At 45.5% G+C, this 21,641-nt stretch overlaps 1 protein-coding gene across 1 annotated transcript in view; it reads left to right on the forward strand.

Moving 5' to 3' along the window:
- Positions 1–21,361, forward strand: part of LOC121289841 (catenin alpha-3-like) — a 1,845,970-nt gene extending 1,824,609 nt beyond the window's left edge. Inside the window, exon 18 of the mRNA XM_041209732.1 lies at positions 20,989–21,361. Coding sequence (XP_041065666.1) covers positions 20,989–21,276 — 288 coding nt within the window. The 3' untranslated portion in view covers positions 21,277–21,361. The remainder of the gene's footprint in view (positions 1–20,988) is intronic.
- The last annotated feature ends 280 nt before the right edge of the window (positions 21,362–21,641 follow it).

Raw genomic sequence — 21,641 nt, forward strand, 5'->3', positions numbered from 1 at the left:
CCATCTGGGCCATAGTTATAAACTCGAGTAGCAGACATTATTACACGTGAAACTGCACATCAGGTGTGTTAATTTGTAGAACCTGTCTTGCTAAATATATAGCAGTAACTTATAAGGCAGATAGATGTAAATGAATACACAGTGGCAATTACATACATGGAATTGACTAAGGCAGAACTTGTTGGAGGAATTATTATTGGAAAACAAAACCTAATTATGCGAGTTATAAATGTGTAGCAGTGACAAAGATTGCAATCCAAACACAGTGATCTTCTCTGAATTATTACTGGAAAACGAAACCTCATATAATTGAAAACTGGGAAATTGCAGTAAGCTGACATTGACCAGAGGGGAAGCGAGGGAGATCCAGTAACTTGGCACACACACAATAATAATAAAATGCATGGAGCTCCCAAATAGCAAGCAACATATAAAGGAATAAGGGTATTTAAGCAGTTTTCAGATGGAGTGAAAGTGAATTCTGCCAGATACCAAACCAATAACATACAAGAGCAAAATACTGAGGATACTGGAAATCTGAAGTTAAAAATAAAACACTAAAAGCTGGAAATACTCAGCAGGTCAGGCAGTATCTGTGGAGAGAAAAACAGAGGCCCAGATTTTTGCCACGAAGGAGAGAGAACCCAGCATTTCCCATCTTCGTAGGCATGGGAGTGGAGTTGGGTCAGGGTTCACACATGCATGAGTGCTATCTCCATTTTGTAAGGGGCCTTTCTTCAGATGTCCAGGTAGTATGCCCCTTTTAATATGGAAATGATGGCCCAATGACATAAATAGGACCCCAAGCACCACTTTAGGTCAGAATGGATTGGATCCTGTGCAATTCTTTCAATTCTTAATCTACCCAGTTCCATGGCGATGGAAGAGCCCGGCTAAGATAAGTGCCCAATTATTTTTATGGGTCGTGGAGGAACAGGAATTCTCCTCCTGGGCCTACATAACAGTCTGGGTCATTGCTATCCCAGGATTCCCATGATCTGTGATCCCATTCATCCCCTGAGCTGCCTGTCTTTTCCCACCCCCACCCCTAGGAGCCCAATCCTCTGCTTAACTTGAAAGCTGCCCTGGCCTGATCTTGAGGCTCAATCCAGAAAGCTGCATCAGGAACCCTGTTTGAAAGAAAGAACTTATATTTATATTATTAATTATGTAGACCTCGGGATGTCCCAAAGCACATTACAACTAATTAAGCACTTTTTAAAGTGTTGTAATAGAGGAAATGAAGCAGCTATTTTGCACACAATCAAGTCCCTTGAACAGCAATGTTACACATGATCAAATAACCTGTTTTAGGATGTTGTTAAGGGATGGATATTGACCAGAACAAAACTAGTGCCCTGGGATGTTTTACATCTTCCTGACAGGGCAGATATGGACCTCATTTGAACTTTGCATCCAAAGGATGGCACCTCTAACAGTGCATTCCTCAGTACTGCACCCTGTGTTGGCACAGATGGTATTTACATAGAATGTACACCAGAGAAACCAAACATTCAGTCCAAATGGCCTTTGCCAAAATTTATACTGCACACATCCTCCTCCCAAATTATTTCATCTAACCCCTTCAGTCTCTAAAATGGATATTGCAGCCACAGTCTTCAGACTGAGAGGCACAGGTACTATTACTGAAACACAGCTAAGACCCTAACACAATCTGTATTATGAATTTAATGCTAATAGAAACCCACAAAACATTTGCAGTAAGATTAGAGTCTTCACTGTAACAGTACTTCATTAAATATAAGGTTTCCAGTTATTCTTTTACCAAATGCTTTAACAGAATCAAAACTGCTGGAAAAAGCTACATAAAGCTGACCTTATATAATAACAGGCCGAGGAATATAAACGCAAATTTTGTCAAATGTCTGGCTTTGTCACTTGTTTATATTCATAGAATATGAAACTATAATTGGGAACTGTTTTCTCCTAAGCAAGTTTACATCTAATAGTCTCAATGTTATTCGAGGAATAAAAATTCGATTTCCTTCAAATCTGCCTGTTATAATTTCAGCATCTATCATCGAAGAAAACAGCTTCCTAACTGCTAATCTTGTTCCATGACAAAATCTTTGTTTAGGATTCAAGTTTCATAATAACATTATACGTGCCCTTCCTTGAATCTAAACTTGTGCGGTGGCATGCCCATTGGAGTTAAACTATATAAAAACTCTGGAGAATTCAGGCTGTTATCATCTTCTTTGTCAATAGAGTCAATGCTGATGTATTATTTTAATTCACCTGACAGCTCTTCTGAAACCTTAAATGTATTTCATCAATAGCAAATAGTAGCTACCCACTGGGTAAAAGCATATGGCAGTAGTGTACTCTCTGCTGCTTGTTGAGTGCTATAATCTCAGTGAGGCATTCTTAGTGGGTTCAATACTAATACATCTCAAACTGTAATGTAACTCAATGCGCGGAATCATAAAAAACCTTGCTGTTAGGTAACAATTCCCGACAGCAACATTTATTTTTACAAATTGGCTTTCCCACAAAAGAAAAGATTTATTTCCACTACTGATTTCTGTCCCAGTTGAAAACGATACCTGTTGTATATTTTATATCTTAGAATTATGCAGAGATAACACTAGTTTCTATATGCTTAAGAAATTTTATTCACAGTGCTTTAAAATGTCTACTCCATGTTTCAGCTCTGGCTTCCAGCTCTTTCTACAGCTTTATTTACCTTTCTCTGAGTCCACACCCAGGCTTAACCAATCTAGTACAGTGAGTATCAATAGTAATCAGATTCACATAATTGAGCATAGAACAATTGAATTCAATAATGCCATAAACTAAATATGCCCACCTGCCTCCATGTGCACTGGATACTGCCCACCAAATAAACCCACCAACGGACACATGCCATTAACTGATCAACTAAAACAGTATAGACAGACAAAAACTGTGTAGTATTATTATAAATTGTACAAATCACTGAATTTACCCATATTCTCATCAATATATTATTATAATATAAGAATAATATAAGATCATGGCCTCCTGCCATGATCTCCTGACACTCCTTAATTTCTCATGCTTAGCTGCTCAACAGCAATTGTTTATCTGTTTTACATCAGTTTATCACAGTTTTATATCAATGTTTGAAGTCGAGAGAGAAAAGAGGGAAATACACCATCTTGAATGAGAGGAAGCAGATAGAGACCCTTGAAAGATGAGAGTGGGAAAGAGAGTGAAACCCTTTTGAGGAGAACAAGTGAAAGTCAGGCTGTTAAAGGGAGTGGTAAACACACACCCTATTTGATGTTGAAGGAAGGAGGGAGTCAAGATGAGAGACCACACTGATTATGAGGATTTGGAGAAAGAACCTGCTTAGCAGAAATGAGGAAAAGAGAGAGAGAACGATTGAAGTGCAAAAGGAAGAGCTTAAGAGAGAGTGAAAGTCAGATGTAAGAAGGTAAAAGGAAAGGCAAGGGAAGAAATTCTGTTGTGAATGGGAGTGACAGTTGCCTCAGAGCTTGGTAAGCCATGTTCTTACAGATTGTATTCTTCAATTCAATAGCATGGTATGATGTCAAAAACGAAACACGTAAAAAATGGAACATATCAAGCAAGGGTAAAATGTGCTAAAATTCAGATCAAGCTATATATTGATTGTCTCCTTGTCTCAAGCAGTGTCTGGCCTCCAAATGATACCAAATTTAAATGAAACGCTGAGCACATTTGGATTAATAAACTATTTGCATTTTATGGTGAAGCGACTTGCCACTTGCTGTAACCAAGGCTGCACACAATGCAATGGCACTGAGAGAAATTTTAGCACCGCACAGAGTTCTAGGAAAATGGAGGAAACTCCCAGAACATATTCCCATAAAAGGAGAGGACAGGTTAACTCTCCAAATCTCAGCATTGCAAGGGAAAGCAAACAATCTCATGTTATAGCAACAGAAACAATTGAGGGAGTCAGATCAGTGGGACATGCTGGAGAACAGTAAAGTTAACATCCACGGGCGGGATGAGGTTTCATGAAGGTTTTTAAATTTTAATAACATTTTTCAAAAAAATTCATTGGCATGTTCCAGCTCATGTGACACTGTAACATGAAGGGACATGTCTTAAAAATTTTTTTCTTCCTCTATTTAAATTTTTACATATCAAACTGATCTCCCTGAGGCAGCTCTGTGCCCCAGGGAGATTACCTTAACGAGCTCCTTAACGAGCATGCGCGAAAAAGCTTAGGCCCCAACTCAGCCTACTCCCCCCGCCCGCACAGGGAGCACTCAGCAGGTGCCCGTCACACTGGGTGGGCCTTAATCCCTCTCCCTCATTTAAGATCAGACCACCCCTTCAATGCTCTCTGCTCAAACCATCCATGGGGCCATGAGTACCATGCCCACCATACCTCTTGCTGTTAATTTTACTGTTCTCCACCATGTGCCACTGAATCTTTGAGTTTATCCTTGAGCTCCAGTATTGAGAATCATGATGATCAGCCCAGCCTTATTAACAAGGATGGGTAGAAAGAATAACCACTTAGCTGTGACTAGGAGCAGAAAAAAAGGATCTCTTTTTTAAAAAATTGTTAGTTATCTAATTTGTTCTTAGAAACCTTGGCTGGAATTTACTAATGAAACAGTTGTCATGTTTTGAGATTTCTGATTAAGCTGCCATTGAGGGAGGATTGTAATACAATTCAGTTAAACATAGCTTGTAAATGGTCAAATTCATAGGACAGTAGGACTCAGAGATATAGATGTTAGCCAGGATTTTACAGGCTTGCGGGAGCATGCAGGGGGGAAAGGGGGGGGGCGCTGGCTGGCAAGTAAAATTGGGTGGGATGGCAGGCAGTGGTGTGCCCATCGCCCTCCCACCGCTATGGCATTTTACCAGCGATGGGAAAGGTGGTAAATGACCCTCACACCCTTAGGCCAGCTGAGGCCCTTAAGTGGCCATTTAAAAAACACTTAAGTGCCTCTTTCTACAATTGCTGATATTTTACCAGCTCCGGGCAGGGACTTCACCACTTGGAGAGCCCTCCCTGCGGGTTCATATGGGGGCACACTGTGACTTACAGAGGGCAGCCACTGCTGAAAGATGCCCCTTGCCATCACAAATGATTCCCATCACACACCCCTCCTCATTGGGACCTGCCTGAATGGGCTTGATGATCCCAGCCCCGCTTATTGCCATTCTGGGGCCTTCTTCATCGTGGCCGGTCCTGGCCAACTGCAGTCCTAGCAGTGGCCACCACACCTGTCCCTCTGATTGGCTAGCAGCTCTTGGGGTGGGGAGGGGCGAGGGCAAACCTTGCCCCTCGGAAGGCCCGACTGCAGGCAGTTAACTGCATGATGATCGCAGTTGGGTCTTCCATGATCTACCAAAGCAGGGTGGCCCCCGACTTTGCAGCCAGTGAAAAGGGGGTCACTGTTGCCCTGTAATCTCCTGGCTAATGATTCAGACCAAGTGTCTGAACCAGTGTTCTTCAAATAATGAAATTTTGTGCATTTTAATTATCGTAACTGGACTCGTTAATTCCCCTGAATTCTAAAGGCACTGGTAGATTTTTTCCCACCAGGTTCTCCTGATGATCCACCATAGCTTCGGTCAAACCCTCAGATTAAACACCGTCAGCTGTTCTATTTACCTGTTTCTCTTAAGTTTGTACTGAAGTTATTGTGGAAGGAAGATCCCAGACCAAATTCCCAAAGATGGCCTTTGTCTTCAATGTGACTAGTCTGTGCTGAGTAGAGATGGAGTGGATCTGTCTCAGTTATATTACCTGTGGTACTGATCACACCCTGGCTGGTCAGGTGGAGCTAATCCCTACCTGTATATTTATAACATTTATTCTCCATTCTTAAGCAGTGACTTAACAAGGATGTTGATTTTAATAAAGGTTCTGCGATCCATCCAGTTTCAGTAAAGTGCAAATACTTGTCCTTCAGGTACTGTATCCACATATTCTAATATTAGCTGGGTTAAAAAAAAGTTTACATAGTACACTGCTCATTAATTATTTTGTATTCATTAGGGGCTTACCTTTATGGTAATTTATTGCTGTTTCCTTTTTAGTCTACCAATTAGTGCATAAATTAATGGAATTAATTCCAATTCTGGCACCACGTAATGGCTTATACCTTTATTCAATTTAGATACCTGATAAAGTCAGCATCTTTCCATCCATATCTATATATATTATTCATTTTTAGAAGGTTGTGGAAAAATTGTTCATCTGGCAATTTAATGAGAACTTTTATTACATGCTATTTATAGACAGATGCAGCTGCAGAACACATGGAATTGAGTGGTCTAGAGACATTGACCATTGATGATTTCTCCTAGGCTGGGGCTGAGACAGAGAGAGTGAAGGGTTAGCTATCACTCCTCATTCATTCTGGCCCTCCAGCTGTAACAAGGGCATCAAGAAAGACTGAGAAAAGGTTATCAGTTCCAGCATTATCGCTGCAAACACATTCCTCTGTCTTTTATACAACCTGAGTTGTGGACTTCTGTCAATCTCACTCTCCCCACAGTTTTAGAGCATTTGAGGAGAGTGATGGAGGCAAACTCACCACTCTTGTTTTTTAACTCCCTCAAGATTGTGTTTTTATATGTCAAATCCACTCCAGTTGCAAGTCTTGCTGGGGCTTTATCTTCAGAAGCCTGTGTTGCAAATTTTCCATCCATTCCTTTTCATCCTGGGATATCTGCCATATACTGTGAAAGTTGCAACTGCTGCAGCAGGTAATAGTTGCGCCAGACTTTATTATTCACTGGGTGACCTGCAGATCCATTTAGCTGCTGTCACTTTGGGATTCACTTTGCTCTTTGAGTGACCAACACAGGGGAGTGCGCTTGTCAATCCCACCACCACCCCCACCCCCACAACCCCCCGCAACCTTCTCCCATTCTGGTGGCAAGGAAACCCATTTTCAGGCACCGCTCTCAATTAAGTTCAGAAGGCAGGGTGTCAAACTGGCATCCGGCTATAGCTCACTCGATTGAGGCCTCCAGGTAGACTGGTGAAGCCATCAGCGATGTCAGTTGTCCAGGGTTGGGGTTGTAGCACGATTGTGGAGTGTGGGGTGTCCTAGAGCAGAAATGGCCCAGATTATTTTTGCGCAACCCCAGAATAGCAATCCTACTCCACCAGGCCCCAAAAAATTAAGCCAACACTTTACCTTTACCCTTTGATTCTATTACCTGTACCACTAACCAGTTCCAACCATAAGTGTCAATCGGCACTCTATTTACGTCATTAAGGTACAATTCCAGATTTAAAGGGACCTATATCACCTAAAAGAGACAGGCACTTTGGACACTGTACAGTAGTCTACTTGGTAATGAGGTGGGGAAGCTACTGACCCCATTTTGAGGCCAGTACCTTCCTTTAAAATTAAGCAAGAGTGATAAGAATCAACACCTTTGAGCCATTGTAGTGATCTATCCCACCCATACCCACATCACCACTCACAAATGTCTCTGGAATCTCTAATCCCATCCCAGAAGGAAAAAACCCTTTGGACCAGTACCCTTATTTCCCAGTTTTTACTGGTGTTCCATTTTAAGGTATACAAGACCATTTCAGATCAGCATTCTTATTTCCCAGTTTTTACCTTTTTTTCCTTCTTGGATGTGCACCTTTTTAACTTTTATCAAGCTTGGTTCTGCTCACTTGCAGCAGACTCGCTGGCAATAGTCATTATTGTGACTCAGTTGCCAATGTGTTGTGGAGCAGTCAGCAAGATATGGTGACTTGTGAATCACACTTGCACACTTGTTGCGGGGTGACCGAGTTGGTACTTAGATAGAGTAATTCTGCAGACACTACTAGGTGAAACACATACTGTTTATTTATATGATACTCAGCAGCTACAGCTGTGTGCTTCTACACCAAACTCTATCTACATACTTCTGCTGCTCACTTGCAGACGAGACTTCAACTGACTACAGAATAAGCCTGCGCTGCGTTACTCTACCATTGGTTATGCAAGATTGTGTGATCTTCCATTATAACATCCTTCTTAAAGGTATACTGCACATCAAATACATCCGTAGTTACTCCAGTCATTAACATAGGGTGTTTCATTTTCAAGCCTACCATGTTAATACCATTTTTGTGCTGTCGTAGCCAATAATTGAACTCTCTGTAATGAATATTCACTATTGACAAAACTCTGTGAACAAACGGAGAAAAGGTGGAGTTGGTAATGAGAATATTTTATACATATATAGAAAGTGATAACAGCTGTGGCACTTGCTGTTTAAAACATCATCTTGGAAATGTCGAAGCAGGGCTAGAGTTCAGCATAGGGTTTTGGGCTGAAGGACTGTAATCACTGCACAAGAGGAAGATCACACAGGCCAACAATGTACAACAGGTGCTGACTGAGACCAGCCAGCTTGGTGAAAGGAAGAGTTAAATCATTAGGCAAGATACTCAATTAAATAACTAGGCCTCCATCATAACAAACTGTGATTCCATCCTTCATTAAAGGCAAAAGAATGTTTGATTCTGCTCAAATTACACAAGATAAATAAGAGATGAGGACGTTCGTGAAGCTCATCTGTCCAGGGAACAAATAAACTTACATTGCCCCTCTCATTGGGCAGAATGTTAACATTTAGACCCTCGTGCAGCAGGGGAGACTGGCAGCAAATGGGGAATTGAAGAGTTACTGGAGTGAGCTTTGCTGTGGCTGTTTAACTCAGCCATGGAATTAGCTCCCAGGTTTCTCAACCAATTAGAGCGGCAGGCGTGCTGACAACCTGCAGCACATAAAGGGTCTCTATTTAAAGGGAAGTCAGTATGGGTCAGAATGGAGCCTGAAGCATTATTGCTCAGTCAGGTCCAATGTTTTGTAAAAGTTCTGTAAGAAATCACCATGAAATAATTTTATAAAATCCTAAGAAATTGATTGAATATTATAAGGATAGCTTTCTCTTGCTTACAAGGCCCCGCATGGGCCCCAGCTATGCCTGTCTCTTTATGGGGTATGTGGAACATTCCTTGTTCCAGTCCTACTCCGGCCCCCTTCCACAACTCTTTCTCCGGTACATCAATGATTACTTCGGTGCTGTTTCATACTCTCGTCGGGACTTGGAAAAATTTATTAATTTTGCTTCCAATCTCCACCCCTCCATCATTTTCACGTGGTCCATCTCTGACACTTCCCTTCCCTTCCTTGACCTCTCTGTCTCAATCTCTGGTGATAGACTGTCCACCAATATCCATTACAAACCCACCGACTCCCACAGCTATCTCGACTACAGCTCCTCACACCCCGCTTCCTGTAAGGACTCCATCCCATTCTCTCAGTTCCTTCGCCTCCGTCGCATCTGTTCCGATGATGCTACCTTCAAAAACAGTTCCTCTGACATGTCCTCCTTCTTCCTTAACCGAGGTTTTCCACCCACGGTCGTTGACAGGGCCCTCAACCGTGTCCGGCCCATCTCCCACGCATCCGCCCTCACGCCTTCTCCTCCCTCCCAGAAACATGATAGGGTCCCCCTTGTCCTCACTTATCACCCCACCAGCCTCCGCATTCAAAGGATCATCCTCCACCATTTCCGCCAACTCCAGCATGATGCCACCACCAAACACATCTTCTCTTCACCCCCCCTATCGGCATTCCGTAGGGATCACTCCCTCCGGGACACCCTGGTCCACTCCTCCATCACCCCCTACTCCTCAACCCCCTCCTATGGCACCTCCCCATGCCCACGCAAAAGATGCAACACCTGCCCCTTCACTTCCTCTCTCCTCACCGTCCAAGGACCCAAACACTCCTTTCAAGTGAAGCAGCATTTCACTTGCATTTCCCCCAACTTAGACTACTGCATTCGTTGATCCCAATGCGGTCACCTCTACATTAGAGAGACCAAACGTAAACTGGGCGACCGCTTTGCAGAACACCTGCGGTCTGTCCGCAAGAATGACCCAAACCTCCCTGTCGCTTGCCATTTTAACACTCCACCCTGCTCTCTTGCCCACATGTCTGTCCTTGGCTTGCTGCATTGTTCCAGTGAAGCCCAACGTAAACTGGAGGAACAACACCTCATCTTCCGCCTAGGCACTTTACAGCCTTCCGGACTGAATATCGAATTCAACAACTTTAGGTCGTGAGCTCCCTCCCCCATCCCCACCCCCTTTCTGTTTCCCCCTTCCTTTTTTTTCCCAATAAATTATATAGATTTTCCTTTTCCCACCTATTTCCATTATTTTTAAAAAAATTTTTAAAAAATCTTTTATGCTCTCCCCACCCCCACTAGAGCTATACCTTGAGTGCCCTGCCATCCATTCTTAATAAGCACATTCGTTTAGATAATATCACCAACTTTAACTTTAACACCTATGTGTTCTTTTGTTCTATTGTTGTTGACATCTTTTGATGATCTGCTTCTATCACTGCTTGTTTGTCCCTACAACCACACCCCCACTCCACTTCTCTCTCTCTCTCTCTCTCCGCTCCCCGCCCCCCCGCCCCACACACCTTAAACCAGCTTATATTTCAACTCTTTCTTGGACTCGAACTCAAGTTCTGTCGAAGGGTCATAAGGACTCGAAACGTCAACTCTTTTCTTCTCCGCCGATGCTGCCAGACTTGCTGAGTTTTTCCAGGTAATTCTGTTTTTGTTTTTGTTACAAGGAAAGCTTCTACACCAGATTCCTGGGCTGACAAACACAAGGCAAGAAAGACCAAGGGTATGTCTCTAGCACAAACAGACTGAAACAAGACCTTGGTAAACCTAATAGAGGTGGAGAAGGGCAGGATCGGAGGGGGGGGCGGGGGGGGGGGGGGTGGTTTTTGACCTCATGAGGCATACCTGAACCAACTTTCTGAACGTTAAATAGGGCATTCTAGGAAGCAATGAGTCACAAGATGATTTCCAAAGGAAATAGGAGGAATTACCTGGAATACCTGTCCTTTGCCAATGGACATTTGAATAAATGATTGTCATAAACCTCTCAGGAATAGGTCTGCATTTTGCGTTCCGAGATTGGGCGCGCACCCAACCCAAACGCACACAAAATAGGGTGAAAAGACATTGGGCGTGTTCCCGACATCATCACTCATACATGCAATACTGAGGTCAGTTGGTGCATGCGGGAATTGGGGCACTACCCACCGACAATTAAGGGGCCAATTAAATCCATTAAAAACCCAATTGTTAGCAATTTTACGCTGCCCGTGCGATTTTTAGCTGGCCGCACATGCAAAGCGGGTGGGTTGAATTCACATTTTTATCACTTGCTCATCCACGGGCAGGATAAAAGGCCCTCAGAGCAAGCACTTTCTCTGTCATTGCCAATTCTTTACTGTGTTAGTACGGAGTTGTCCCAGAGTTTCTTGGCATCTCGTTTGATTGTCAAACCTGCCTTTTAGCATCTCGGGTCCTCATCTTCCCTGGAAAGTTCCTCTGAGTATTGCAGTATAGCGCTCCTTCACTTTCAAGGCATTACTCCTCAGCGTACCATCGAATAGGGACAGTGTATTCCGCTGGTGGGACTTTCTCTGAAGAGGAAGAGAGCGGCAGGAGGGAAAGGAGGCCAGGTGGGCACGGGCAGCATTCCAGGGGCAGACCTTTTAGCGGAGAGGCGCAGACTCAGTTGGTGCAGGGCCAGCAGGGAGGCTAAGGCGGGAAGGCATGCCGAAGATGCCACTACTGAGCGTCTAGAGTGTTCAGGCAGCACTCCAACTACCTCCAGATGTCAGAGGTTCAGTGCTGCAGGGGACTCTGCCTCTCCAGGGACACAGTGACAGCAATATGTCACATGATGGGTCTGAAAATCACCTCCAACTGTGTGGGTGGACACCTCATGCCAGTGGCTTTAAAGGTCACAGTGACCCTCAACTTCTCTGCCTCTGGTTCTTTTCAGGGCTCAGTGGGGGATCTGGCAGCGTTTCTCAATCAGCTGCACACAGTTATGTCAAGTTTGTGACTGATGCTATCTTTAGACACGTCCACACTTTCATCCACTTCTGGATAGATGAGGCGGTGAGAGCACAAGACTTCACTGTGATGGCTGGGTTCCCCCACATCCAGGGTGCAATAGATGTCACTCACGTGGCCAACAAGACACCAGCAGGTGAGCCTGGAGCTTTCGTAAACAGAAAGGGGTTTCACTCAATGAATGATCAGATCGTCTGTGACCACAGGACATAGATTCTCCAAGTTTGTGCCCGTTACCCTGGGAGCTCACACAATGCTTACATCTTGCAGGTACCAAGGCTGTTCATGGCTCCTGCATGAGTGGATGGATGACTCCTGGGTGACAAGGGCTATCCCTTGAAGAGGTGGCTGATGATCCCACTCCATTACCCAAGAACTGGCCGAGGAGAGATACAACAGGAGTCATGCCTCCACAAGGGCTTTGGTGGACAGGATCATCGGGCTGCTGAAGATGTGCTTCAGATGCCTGGACCAGTCAAGGAGCATTGTAGTATCTTCCAGAGCATGTCTCCCTCACAGTCATCACATGCTGCACCCTGCACAACCTGGTTCTGGCAAGGGGGGACCCACTGGAAGCTGAGGAAAGTGAGGCATCCACGGAGGATGACTCGAGTGATGGCTCAGAAGAAGAGCCTGGGAAGGCGCAGGGTGAGGACCTCGAGGCAGAGGACAGGAACCCTCTTGGAGACAGAGACACCAGGGATGCTTTGATGCAGTGAACCTTCTGCTAGGCATCCAAGACATCGGTGCCTTGTCAAGCCAATGGCACTGCCTCCTTTGCTAACAATCAATAAATGAGAACCCAACTCATTATGCCAGCACCACACAATGCCATACTTTTACAAGCCGGTGCTGCATCTGGCACCTATTCAAACCATCTAGACAATTCAGCCCATTTAAGTCAAATAAATGTTAATGGTTCTTAACATAAACAAACAAATAACAGAGTGTCCATCCCTAACACAAGAGTTAAAATAAACGCAAATAATGTCACCCGTGACACGCCCCTGTTGTGCTCAAGGTGCCTTCAACTTATGTTTGTGGGTGCTGCATCTTGGTCCCCCCCGTCCCTGACAGTGGCGTTGGAGGCAGTCTGCTGACTCTGCTGTCCTGGTGCCCCTGATGACCTTAGCGATCGTCCTTTGGCCACCAGAGCTTGAGGAGGCTTCGCCTGGGAAGGTGCATCCAGTCCCATGTCTGGGCACTTCTCACTCTTCATGACATCATCAGATGCAGTGGCCACTGGCAGAGAGGTGGAGGAGCTGGTGCCCTCGTCCAGAGGCCCTGAGAGAAGCCCATAGAGATGACAAGCAGCTCGTCCGTCAGCGTGAGATACACTTGCACCTCCCTGCTCACTACTGATGGATAGGCACCCAGCAGAGAGATCCTGTTGTGCTCTCACTGTTGGCACCCTGGGACCTCTCTGCCTCTGCCAGCTCCACATGCAAGTGTGATGTGTCCTCACTGCTATGCATTACCCGTGGAGCTGAATAGCCCACATACATGTGAGTATCTGCGCTAGTGCCTGGTTCAGAGAGACAGTGTGGCACTGGTGCAAGTGTGATGTCTTCCTTGGAGCTCAAGGGGAGTCCTCGGGGTCATCGGCAGCTCCTGCAGATGGTGCATCTGCGGGAGGAAGGCAAAAGATCAGAACATTCAATCATCATAGTCACTATGCATGCTTGGTGGGCTGAGGAGACAGTGGAGAACTGCTGCATGGTGCCATCTGCATTGGAGCTTCAGTGGGCTCTCTGGCTATGACAGTTCAGTTTCTGATGAGGGGAGCCCGTAATGTTTCCAGTACCCACCACACACACATCTGTCACCTGCACTCTTACCTTCATCCAAGACCCCCACCTCACCGCAACCGGAGGAGCGACCTGGCCTGTGACATTCTAGCTCCAGCGCATCGCTTTAAAGCTTCGTGAGAATGCATAGATTTGGCAATCCTCCACCTGTTCTGTGGTGCTCTGCAGCATTATGATAGCTCTTCTGACAGGGAAAAATAGCCTCATTATTACTCCGTCTCCCTGAAGGTCCTTTCCTGGTTCCCACCTGCCCTCCCACCCGGGCAATAGGTAGGCCAGGTCACTGTGGCAATCTCACCCTGCAATGCATTGAAGTCAGTCGTGCTGACATCCCAGCCTTGGCAGGACAGGCTTAAGTGCCAATTGGTATATACACTCTTAGACCCCTGAACATTCTGAGTAACGTGCACTTGACTAAAGTTCTCCACACAGGTCCATGCCATTTCTGCACTTACCCTCACTGACCACAGAAAGTCACTGAACCTCTTGCGGTGCTGAAGCCACATGCGGCACACCACATCATGCCCAGTGACCTGGGCAGTGACACCTGTCCAGGCCTCTTGGCCAGGTGAGGTGGCCTTTTCTTGCCGTCCCTGGGCATTAAAATGTGTCAACCAGCATTGACCTCCTCGACCAGCACAACTAGGCATTCATCTGAGAAACAGGGAGCAGAGTCCCCACCAAAGTTGCCCTCCTGCCTTCTATGACCACCAGGTGCTGAGGCCATGACTGCACACCAGGACATTTCCCCAGACAGCTCCCTCAGCCTCCTCCACAACTCCAGGCAGCCTTCAGGGAGCTGCCTCTTCCATTTGTGAGCAGCCTGTTGAGTCCCCATTGGACCCGGCGCCCAACGCGTTCTCACCCCCGCGGCAGCCGTGTTTCACACTGGGTGGGCCCTAATTGGCCACCCAGCATAAGATTGCGTTCACAGCGCCAACTTGGAGATCAGTAAACCTGTTCTGAGGAACTGCCTCATCAGCAACCCCTGCTTCCTCCATTCCGGAGTGGGTTTTACATCTGCTTCCAGCTGCGCTGACCCCAGGCACACCCCAAGGGTAAAATTCAGATCATAAAGTATATAAATGGACTCTTGAGAGCAAAGAAAGGGCACTTGAAATGGAAGTGAACTTCTCAAGGTCAATCAATCCTGATCCCAGTCAAACACCTCAGCTCAAGAAGACTGAAGAAAACAAGAAACCGTCACTTCCAACCCTGGCCTAGGAGTAGACAGAGACCTTCTTGATATCTTGACAGATTTGAGGAGACAAAGAACAACGCGAGAAGACTGCTGTTAGCAAACAGATGAGAGACTGTCATTTCCAGTCATGGAGATCAACTTCATCCATCTGTTTTCTGATTGGGATCAGTAAACCTGTTCTGAGGAACTGCCTCATCAGCAACCCCTGCTTCCTCCATCCCTGATTTCCATTCAGGCCCAATAAGCTGTTCTCAACTCTTATGGGTTGTATATCTTTCCTGCCTATTTAGATTATGTATTATGCTTTTTCTGTCTATTTAGCTTATGCTTCATTTTTAAATTGTTGCTTTTTAATAAACTTAGCAAACTACCTTAAGATCATCTATGGAGTTCTCGAATACCTATCTGTGAGGTCTGAATCTTAACATCTCACAGTTCATCATAACTTTCTTGCTTTTGTGTTCTCTGGGCTGGATTTTCGGGACGCCGTATTCACCACCACTGCCCCACCAACCGAAAAGTCGGTCAGCAGCCCACCCATCCGAAACCTAGCTGCCCCACATTGGTATCACGCTGGGAGCAGCCTTAATTGTTTCAGTGTGGGACTTGTGCCCGCATCTGGGAGGAAGTCCCTGCCAAGAAAATCACCAGTCAATTTGATTGGGCAGCAGCTCTGCAGTCCCAGCAGCGCCAGTATCGAGTGCTGGCCAATGTTGGAACTACAGGCAATCTGCAAGGAAGAACATTGGAGCCCAGATTTAAAGGTAAGTTTAGGATTTTGGACAATCCCAGTGAGGGGAAGAGAGGGTGGAGAGCTGGGGGTGGGGGTGGAGGATTAAAGATGGGGTACAAACTTGGGGGGTCCACTGATGGACAAGGGGGACCCCACCAAAGGACTTATCCTCCCCCTTCCTGCTCAACAGTAGCCCTTGCGGTGAAAGCTGCCAGACTACCTTGCCTCCACCTTCCCCTGCCACACTTAAAATAATGGCACAGGCTAATAAAGAATTCACTGTCTTTAATGTGATTAGCGAATAGAAGTATGTTTTTAAAACAGATTGACCACTTGAGGGGATTTAACATTTTTGAATGGGTTACATGAATGAGAGTTTTTCAGTATCAAGTGTGTATGAGTGAGAGCTCTCTTAGATTGTTGGAAGTTTATTTTTTTCATCTTCACATGGTTCCTGAGGTCTGCCCTTTTTGCATACAGGGTGAGTGGCTATGGAACTGGCATTGAGAAATGAAGGGGGCATGGAGGTGGCAGGAGGTATGAAGGGGCAGGGATGCAGCATGGTGGTATGAGGAGTCTTGGAAGTGGCATGGGAGGTGAGGGCTGAGAGCTAAAGGGCCTAACAGCCTTTTATACAATTGGGACAAAATTCCAGAGATCCAAGGTGGGCCTTCTAATTAGCCTGCCTCGATACTCACCCACCTCCAAGGTTGCCTCCAAACTGCCTCCAGAGGAGGTGGGCCTGAATCCATTCTTGCCCCGCATCAATAGAGCAAAAATATGGCAGGCAGGGGCCTTTTAAAGGAGATAGGTCTGCCAATTAAAGAAATTTCCCAACTCGTGCTTTCTGCTTCAATGGTGAAAATCTGGCTATTTGATTCCATGGGTTGAAGTGAATGAATTTAAACAAAGCTGCCAACTTGGTATCGATTGCCTGTTATACCTCAGCACATAAAGTCAAGGTCTATCCCTGCTAATCTAAAAATAAGTTCAACATTCAAGTCACCTGATTTATTGCTGCATCATTGTGATTAAACATATTGAATGCCAAGTCCAAAATCACTCTCAAAATTCACCTTTAGCTATTTATATACCAGACATATCACACCCATTTTCATAAACCATCACATTATTTTTTCACTTCCCTAATCTGCAATATTTTCATTTTGTCTCTATTAGAGTGAATATGCCACTGTTTCACCCATTTGCAGATTTTAGCTAATACCTTTTATAAGTTATTATTCCTTTGACTTGACTGCCCCTTCCCCCAGCCCCTTCAACTCCCAGTTTAGTGTGTCCTGCAATTTTAACCAATTCTCAATGACCTTCCTTCCATCATAGTCCGAAGTGGGGATGTTCGCTGATGGTTACACAATGTTCAGCACCATTCACGACTCCTCAGATACTGAAGTAGCCATGTCCAAATGCAGCAAGATCTGGACAACATCCAGGCTTGGGCTGACAAGTGGCAAGTAACATTCACGCCACACAAGTGGCAATGATGGCAATGACCATCTCCAATAAGAGAGAATCCAACCATCTCCCCTTGACATTCAATGGCATTACCAATGCTGAATCGCCCACTATCAACATCCTGTGGGTTACCATTGACCAGAAACTGAACTGGACCAACCATATAAATACTGTGGCTCCAAGGGCAGGTCAGAGGCTAGGAATCGAGTGAAGAGTAACTCACTCCTGACTCCCCAAAGCCTGTCCACCATCTACAAGGCACAAGTCAGGAGTGTGATGAGTGCAGCTCCCACAACACTGAAGGAGCTTGACACCATCCAGGACAAAGCAGCCCGCTTGATTGGCATCATATCCACAAACATTCACTCCCTCCACCACCGACGCACAGTGGCAGCAGTGTGTACCATTTAAAAGAAGGTGATACGGCTTCAAAAAAGGACAATGTTTCTCACTCATACTTCTTTTAGAAGGACTGATATGCCACCCTGAACTATGGGAAGCCAGAAGACATAGTGTACCTCGATTTGCAGAAAGCTTTCAGTAAAGGTCCCCATGAAAGGCTGTCAGCAACAGCAGTGGGACTTCAATGCCAAACTAGGCTTGGAAAATATATTGGCTGAAGGACAAGGAGTGGCGAATGAAGTTTATTAGGACAGCAATGTTTGGGGTGAGGGGAATATTCAACGTATTGGCCCAAGTTATGGGTCAGTGATGGATCCTTACAGTTTCTTATCGACAGTGTTGACTTGGATTTGAATTTTTTTCTGCAGTCCATGTGGTGTAGTTACAACCATAGTGCTGTTAGGAATGAACTTCCAAGATATTGACCCACTGGAGGTGAAGGTTTGGCGATATTGTTCTGAGTCAAGATGATGTTCGTTAAGAATATAACATCTTAAGCAAGCTTAGGGGCAAGGAAAGTGGGATGAGGGGGTAACATACAAAAGGGACAGCCTGTGATAGGGGGAGGGTAAAAGAGAGAAGCGGAATTGTTAGTTCTGATGAAAGGTCATTGACCCAAAACATTCGGCGGAATCTTGGCGTGGCATGGAGGAGTCGCGCCTGCCAGCGGAAGAGCTGGCAAGAGACCCGCACAGCTTCTTTTTGGGTGGTGGTGTGCGTTTGGGGGGTGGGGTTGTAAGCAAGGGCGGGGGGTGGCTCCCATCATTGTCCCTCCCCTCCCAATGCCCAGTCCCCCGATCAGGCCCTGAATTGCTTTAATAGAGGGAACACACCACCACCCCCCAATCCCCGAAGGTGCCAAGCAGCCCACCCAGGTTCACCTGTCATGCACGATGCATTGCGACAGGTCCACCTGCAGCTGGATTAATCCCAGCGGCGATGGGATGAGGCCCTTAAGTGGTCATTAATTTATAACTTAAGGTCCTCAATTGGTGGCCAGGCAGGAAGGCTGAACATGGGACTTCCCACCCAGAACTTAATCCCTTCCTGCCTTCAAGCTCACGAGAGCAGAAAATTCCACCCATTAACTCTGTTTCTCTCCACAGATGCTGCATGACCTGTTGAGCGTTTACAGAGGTTTCTGTTTTTATTTCAAAATTCCAGCATCCGCAGTATTTTGCTTTTGTATGAGTGTACAATTCGCTGCCACCTCTTTTCCGGGATTGCCCAGCTTGAAGAAGTCCCGCTCTTCTCTGCGACAGGATTTCTATCACTGACCTTCCTTCATGTTCTTTCCTCCCCATCATCCCACACCAACCGCACCCCCCTCTGCTCTTTACTGTCTCTGGACTTGTTTAAAAAGTATTGCAGTGCTGTCTTTTGCCAGGAACTGGAAGTGTTAGTGTGAGTATATATTCTCAGCTTCAATACCCTAAGGGAAGCCTTTCACGCCCTCACCAGCAGGTTTGTAGGTAGGGACCCTGTAAAATTCCTTGAGTGGCCTTCCTGTCCCCGGCCTCTCCGCAATTTTACATGAGTTAGGCAAGGCCTAGGGTTGTCCACCCACCCTCACCACAATGGAGGCCCTTATCTGGTCAATTATTGGCTGTTTAAGGACCATTTTCCACTTGGCCTCATTTTTGAAGCTGGCGGGAAGTGTTCAGGAGCTCGGGTGGGGGGGGTGGGGGGTGCGGGGAGGGAGGGGGTGGAGCATATCACCCTGCTCAACTTTGGGCAGGAAGGGGCACCTCTCTCAAGGGCCACCTTTTCGCACTGAGCACCCCCCATCCTCATGGTCTGCCCCCAATGAGTGCTCCTTTCCCATCCCTCCATACTCTCCATCAAGACCCCTAGCGCTCCTTTCCTCCTCCCTGACAGGCCACAACTTCCATCGTTACTGTGAGATCCCCCACATTTATTTGATCCTGAACTTTGGGACTTAGAATCTGGGGGCCTTTTGTAGTCCCAGTCCTGAACATGGCTGTCACTGGTGCTGCTGGGACTACAGAGCTGCCGGTCAGTAAGATTGTCCAGCAGCTCTCTGAGGTGGGACTTCCACCCAAGTCGGGGATGAAGTCTCACCTCCAGCCAATTAACGGTCTTCCACATTCTCAAGGACAATTAGGGATGGGCAACAAATATTGGACTTGCCAGCAGCAGCCACATCCCAAGAAAGAATGAAAAGCTGGTGGGCAGTTAAGTAGAGGTTGGAACTGTATCATCAAGCTGTGATCCTCGACTGGCAAAATAAATCATTTTCCATCATCTTTTTAAAAAAAAAATTGCTAATAATATGTATATAAATGTATGGAGCACAGCAACCAAACAACAAGTGTGGGATCACCCTACGTCAGAGGCTGACAATGTTACATGTATCATAGCAGGCAGTCCAGCAAAAGCCTCACACTCCCACCAAGAAAATGGAGTGCTAGAGTATGAACAGCAGCAAGGAGCCGAGCCTCTGTTTGTTGGTTTTTGCTGCCTCCAGTGCTGTCTCCTGATGCAGGGGATATATTCTCTGTTTTGCACAAGCCTTTTAGAAAGGGATGGTACTTAACTCAGCCCCCATAACAGATTGCATTTATATAGCGCCTTTAACATATTGAGATATCTCACAGGGACATCGACAGATAAAATTTGACAGTGAGACATATGACAAGATGTTAGAACAAGTAATCCAAAGAGGTAGGTTTTAAGGAGCATTTCAAAGGAGGAGAGAGAGGTAGAGAGGTGGAGAGGTTTAGGGGAGAGAATTCCAGAGTTTAGGGCAGCTGAGGACTAGACCACCAATGATGGGGCAAAGAAAATTGTGGATTCACACGGGGCCAGAATTGGAGAATCACAGATACCTCACAAGGCTGTGGGGCTAGAAAAGGGTACAGAGAAAGGTATGGTGATATCTTTGTGCTATCTGTATGTAACACAAATTAGGTACATGGATTCCGTTTGCTTGAGGGTCTCTGGTGGGATTTATTTACAGCTAAATCAGTACAAGCAGTTGAGCAATCTCTAGACACACCCTGTTGTTAGAGTAATACAGTGCAGAGAGAGACCATGGCTCCCGGTCACATGGTGACATCCAGCTATCTGGAACATCTGCATGTTGAGCTTCTTAAAGGGACATCGTTCTTGAAGTGATATTACAAGAGGTAGGGCCGAGGCCACCAAGTCCATGAGGATGAGGATATGAGAATTCTAAAATTAAGGCTTTGCCAGATTGGGAGCCAATGTAGGTCAGCAAGCATGGGGGTGATGGGTGAACAAGACTTGCTTAAAGGAAAGGAACCAGCTGAATTGTTCCATATATGTTAACACATGCCATCAATTCTGAATAATGGAGCTTGCACATGTCAGCCACTGAGAAGAGGATTGTGTAAAAGATTTATTTAGAAACATTTTACATAAATTAATTATTTCTTCATTTTTTTCAATAGTTGGACAGTATTACTTCCCTCATTCAGGCTGCCAAGAATTTGATGAATACAGTGGTGGACACAGTGAAGATGTCATACATCGCATCAACCAAGATCATTAGACTGCAGAGCCCCTCGGAGGCCGGCCACTCTGTCGTCATGTGGAGGATGAAGGTTCCGGAAAAGAAACCGTTGATCAAACGGGAAAAGCCTGAAGACCTGTCCGCTGCAGTGAGGAAGGGCTCTGTTACGAAAAAGATCCACCCTGTTAAAGCGATGAGTGAGTTCAGAGGAAGGAAGGCTCATTAAAACCACCAACATACATCATTCAATCATTAGGAGGGTGAATCGCTTTGCATTATTAAGCTGCATGATGCCTGGCAATTAGAAACATAGGAATTGCTGGCCAATAGGAGACCAAGGTCCATTTAGTTTGCCTTCTACCATCTTGGTAGTCACATGATACAGTGATAATGGAGTTGTTCTTTAATCACAGCATTCAATCTCTATCAATTAGTCTCCAACAGACCCAGACATGAGGTGAGGGAAACCTCCAGTGGTGGAGTACTGGGTCCAAAATCACTTGTTCCTCCCAAACATGCTACATTTACCACATTTCAGGTTTGAAATCATTAGATAACACAATAACACATTTAATAATGTAACAATTTACA

Source organism: Carcharodon carcharias, chromosome 17 (assembly GCF_017639515.1).
Source record: "Carcharodon carcharias isolate sCarCar2 chromosome 17, sCarCar2.pri, whole genome shotgun sequence".
Taxonomy (NCBI): Eukaryota; Metazoa; Chordata; class Chondrichthyes; order Lamniformes; family Lamnidae; genus Carcharodon; species Carcharodon carcharias.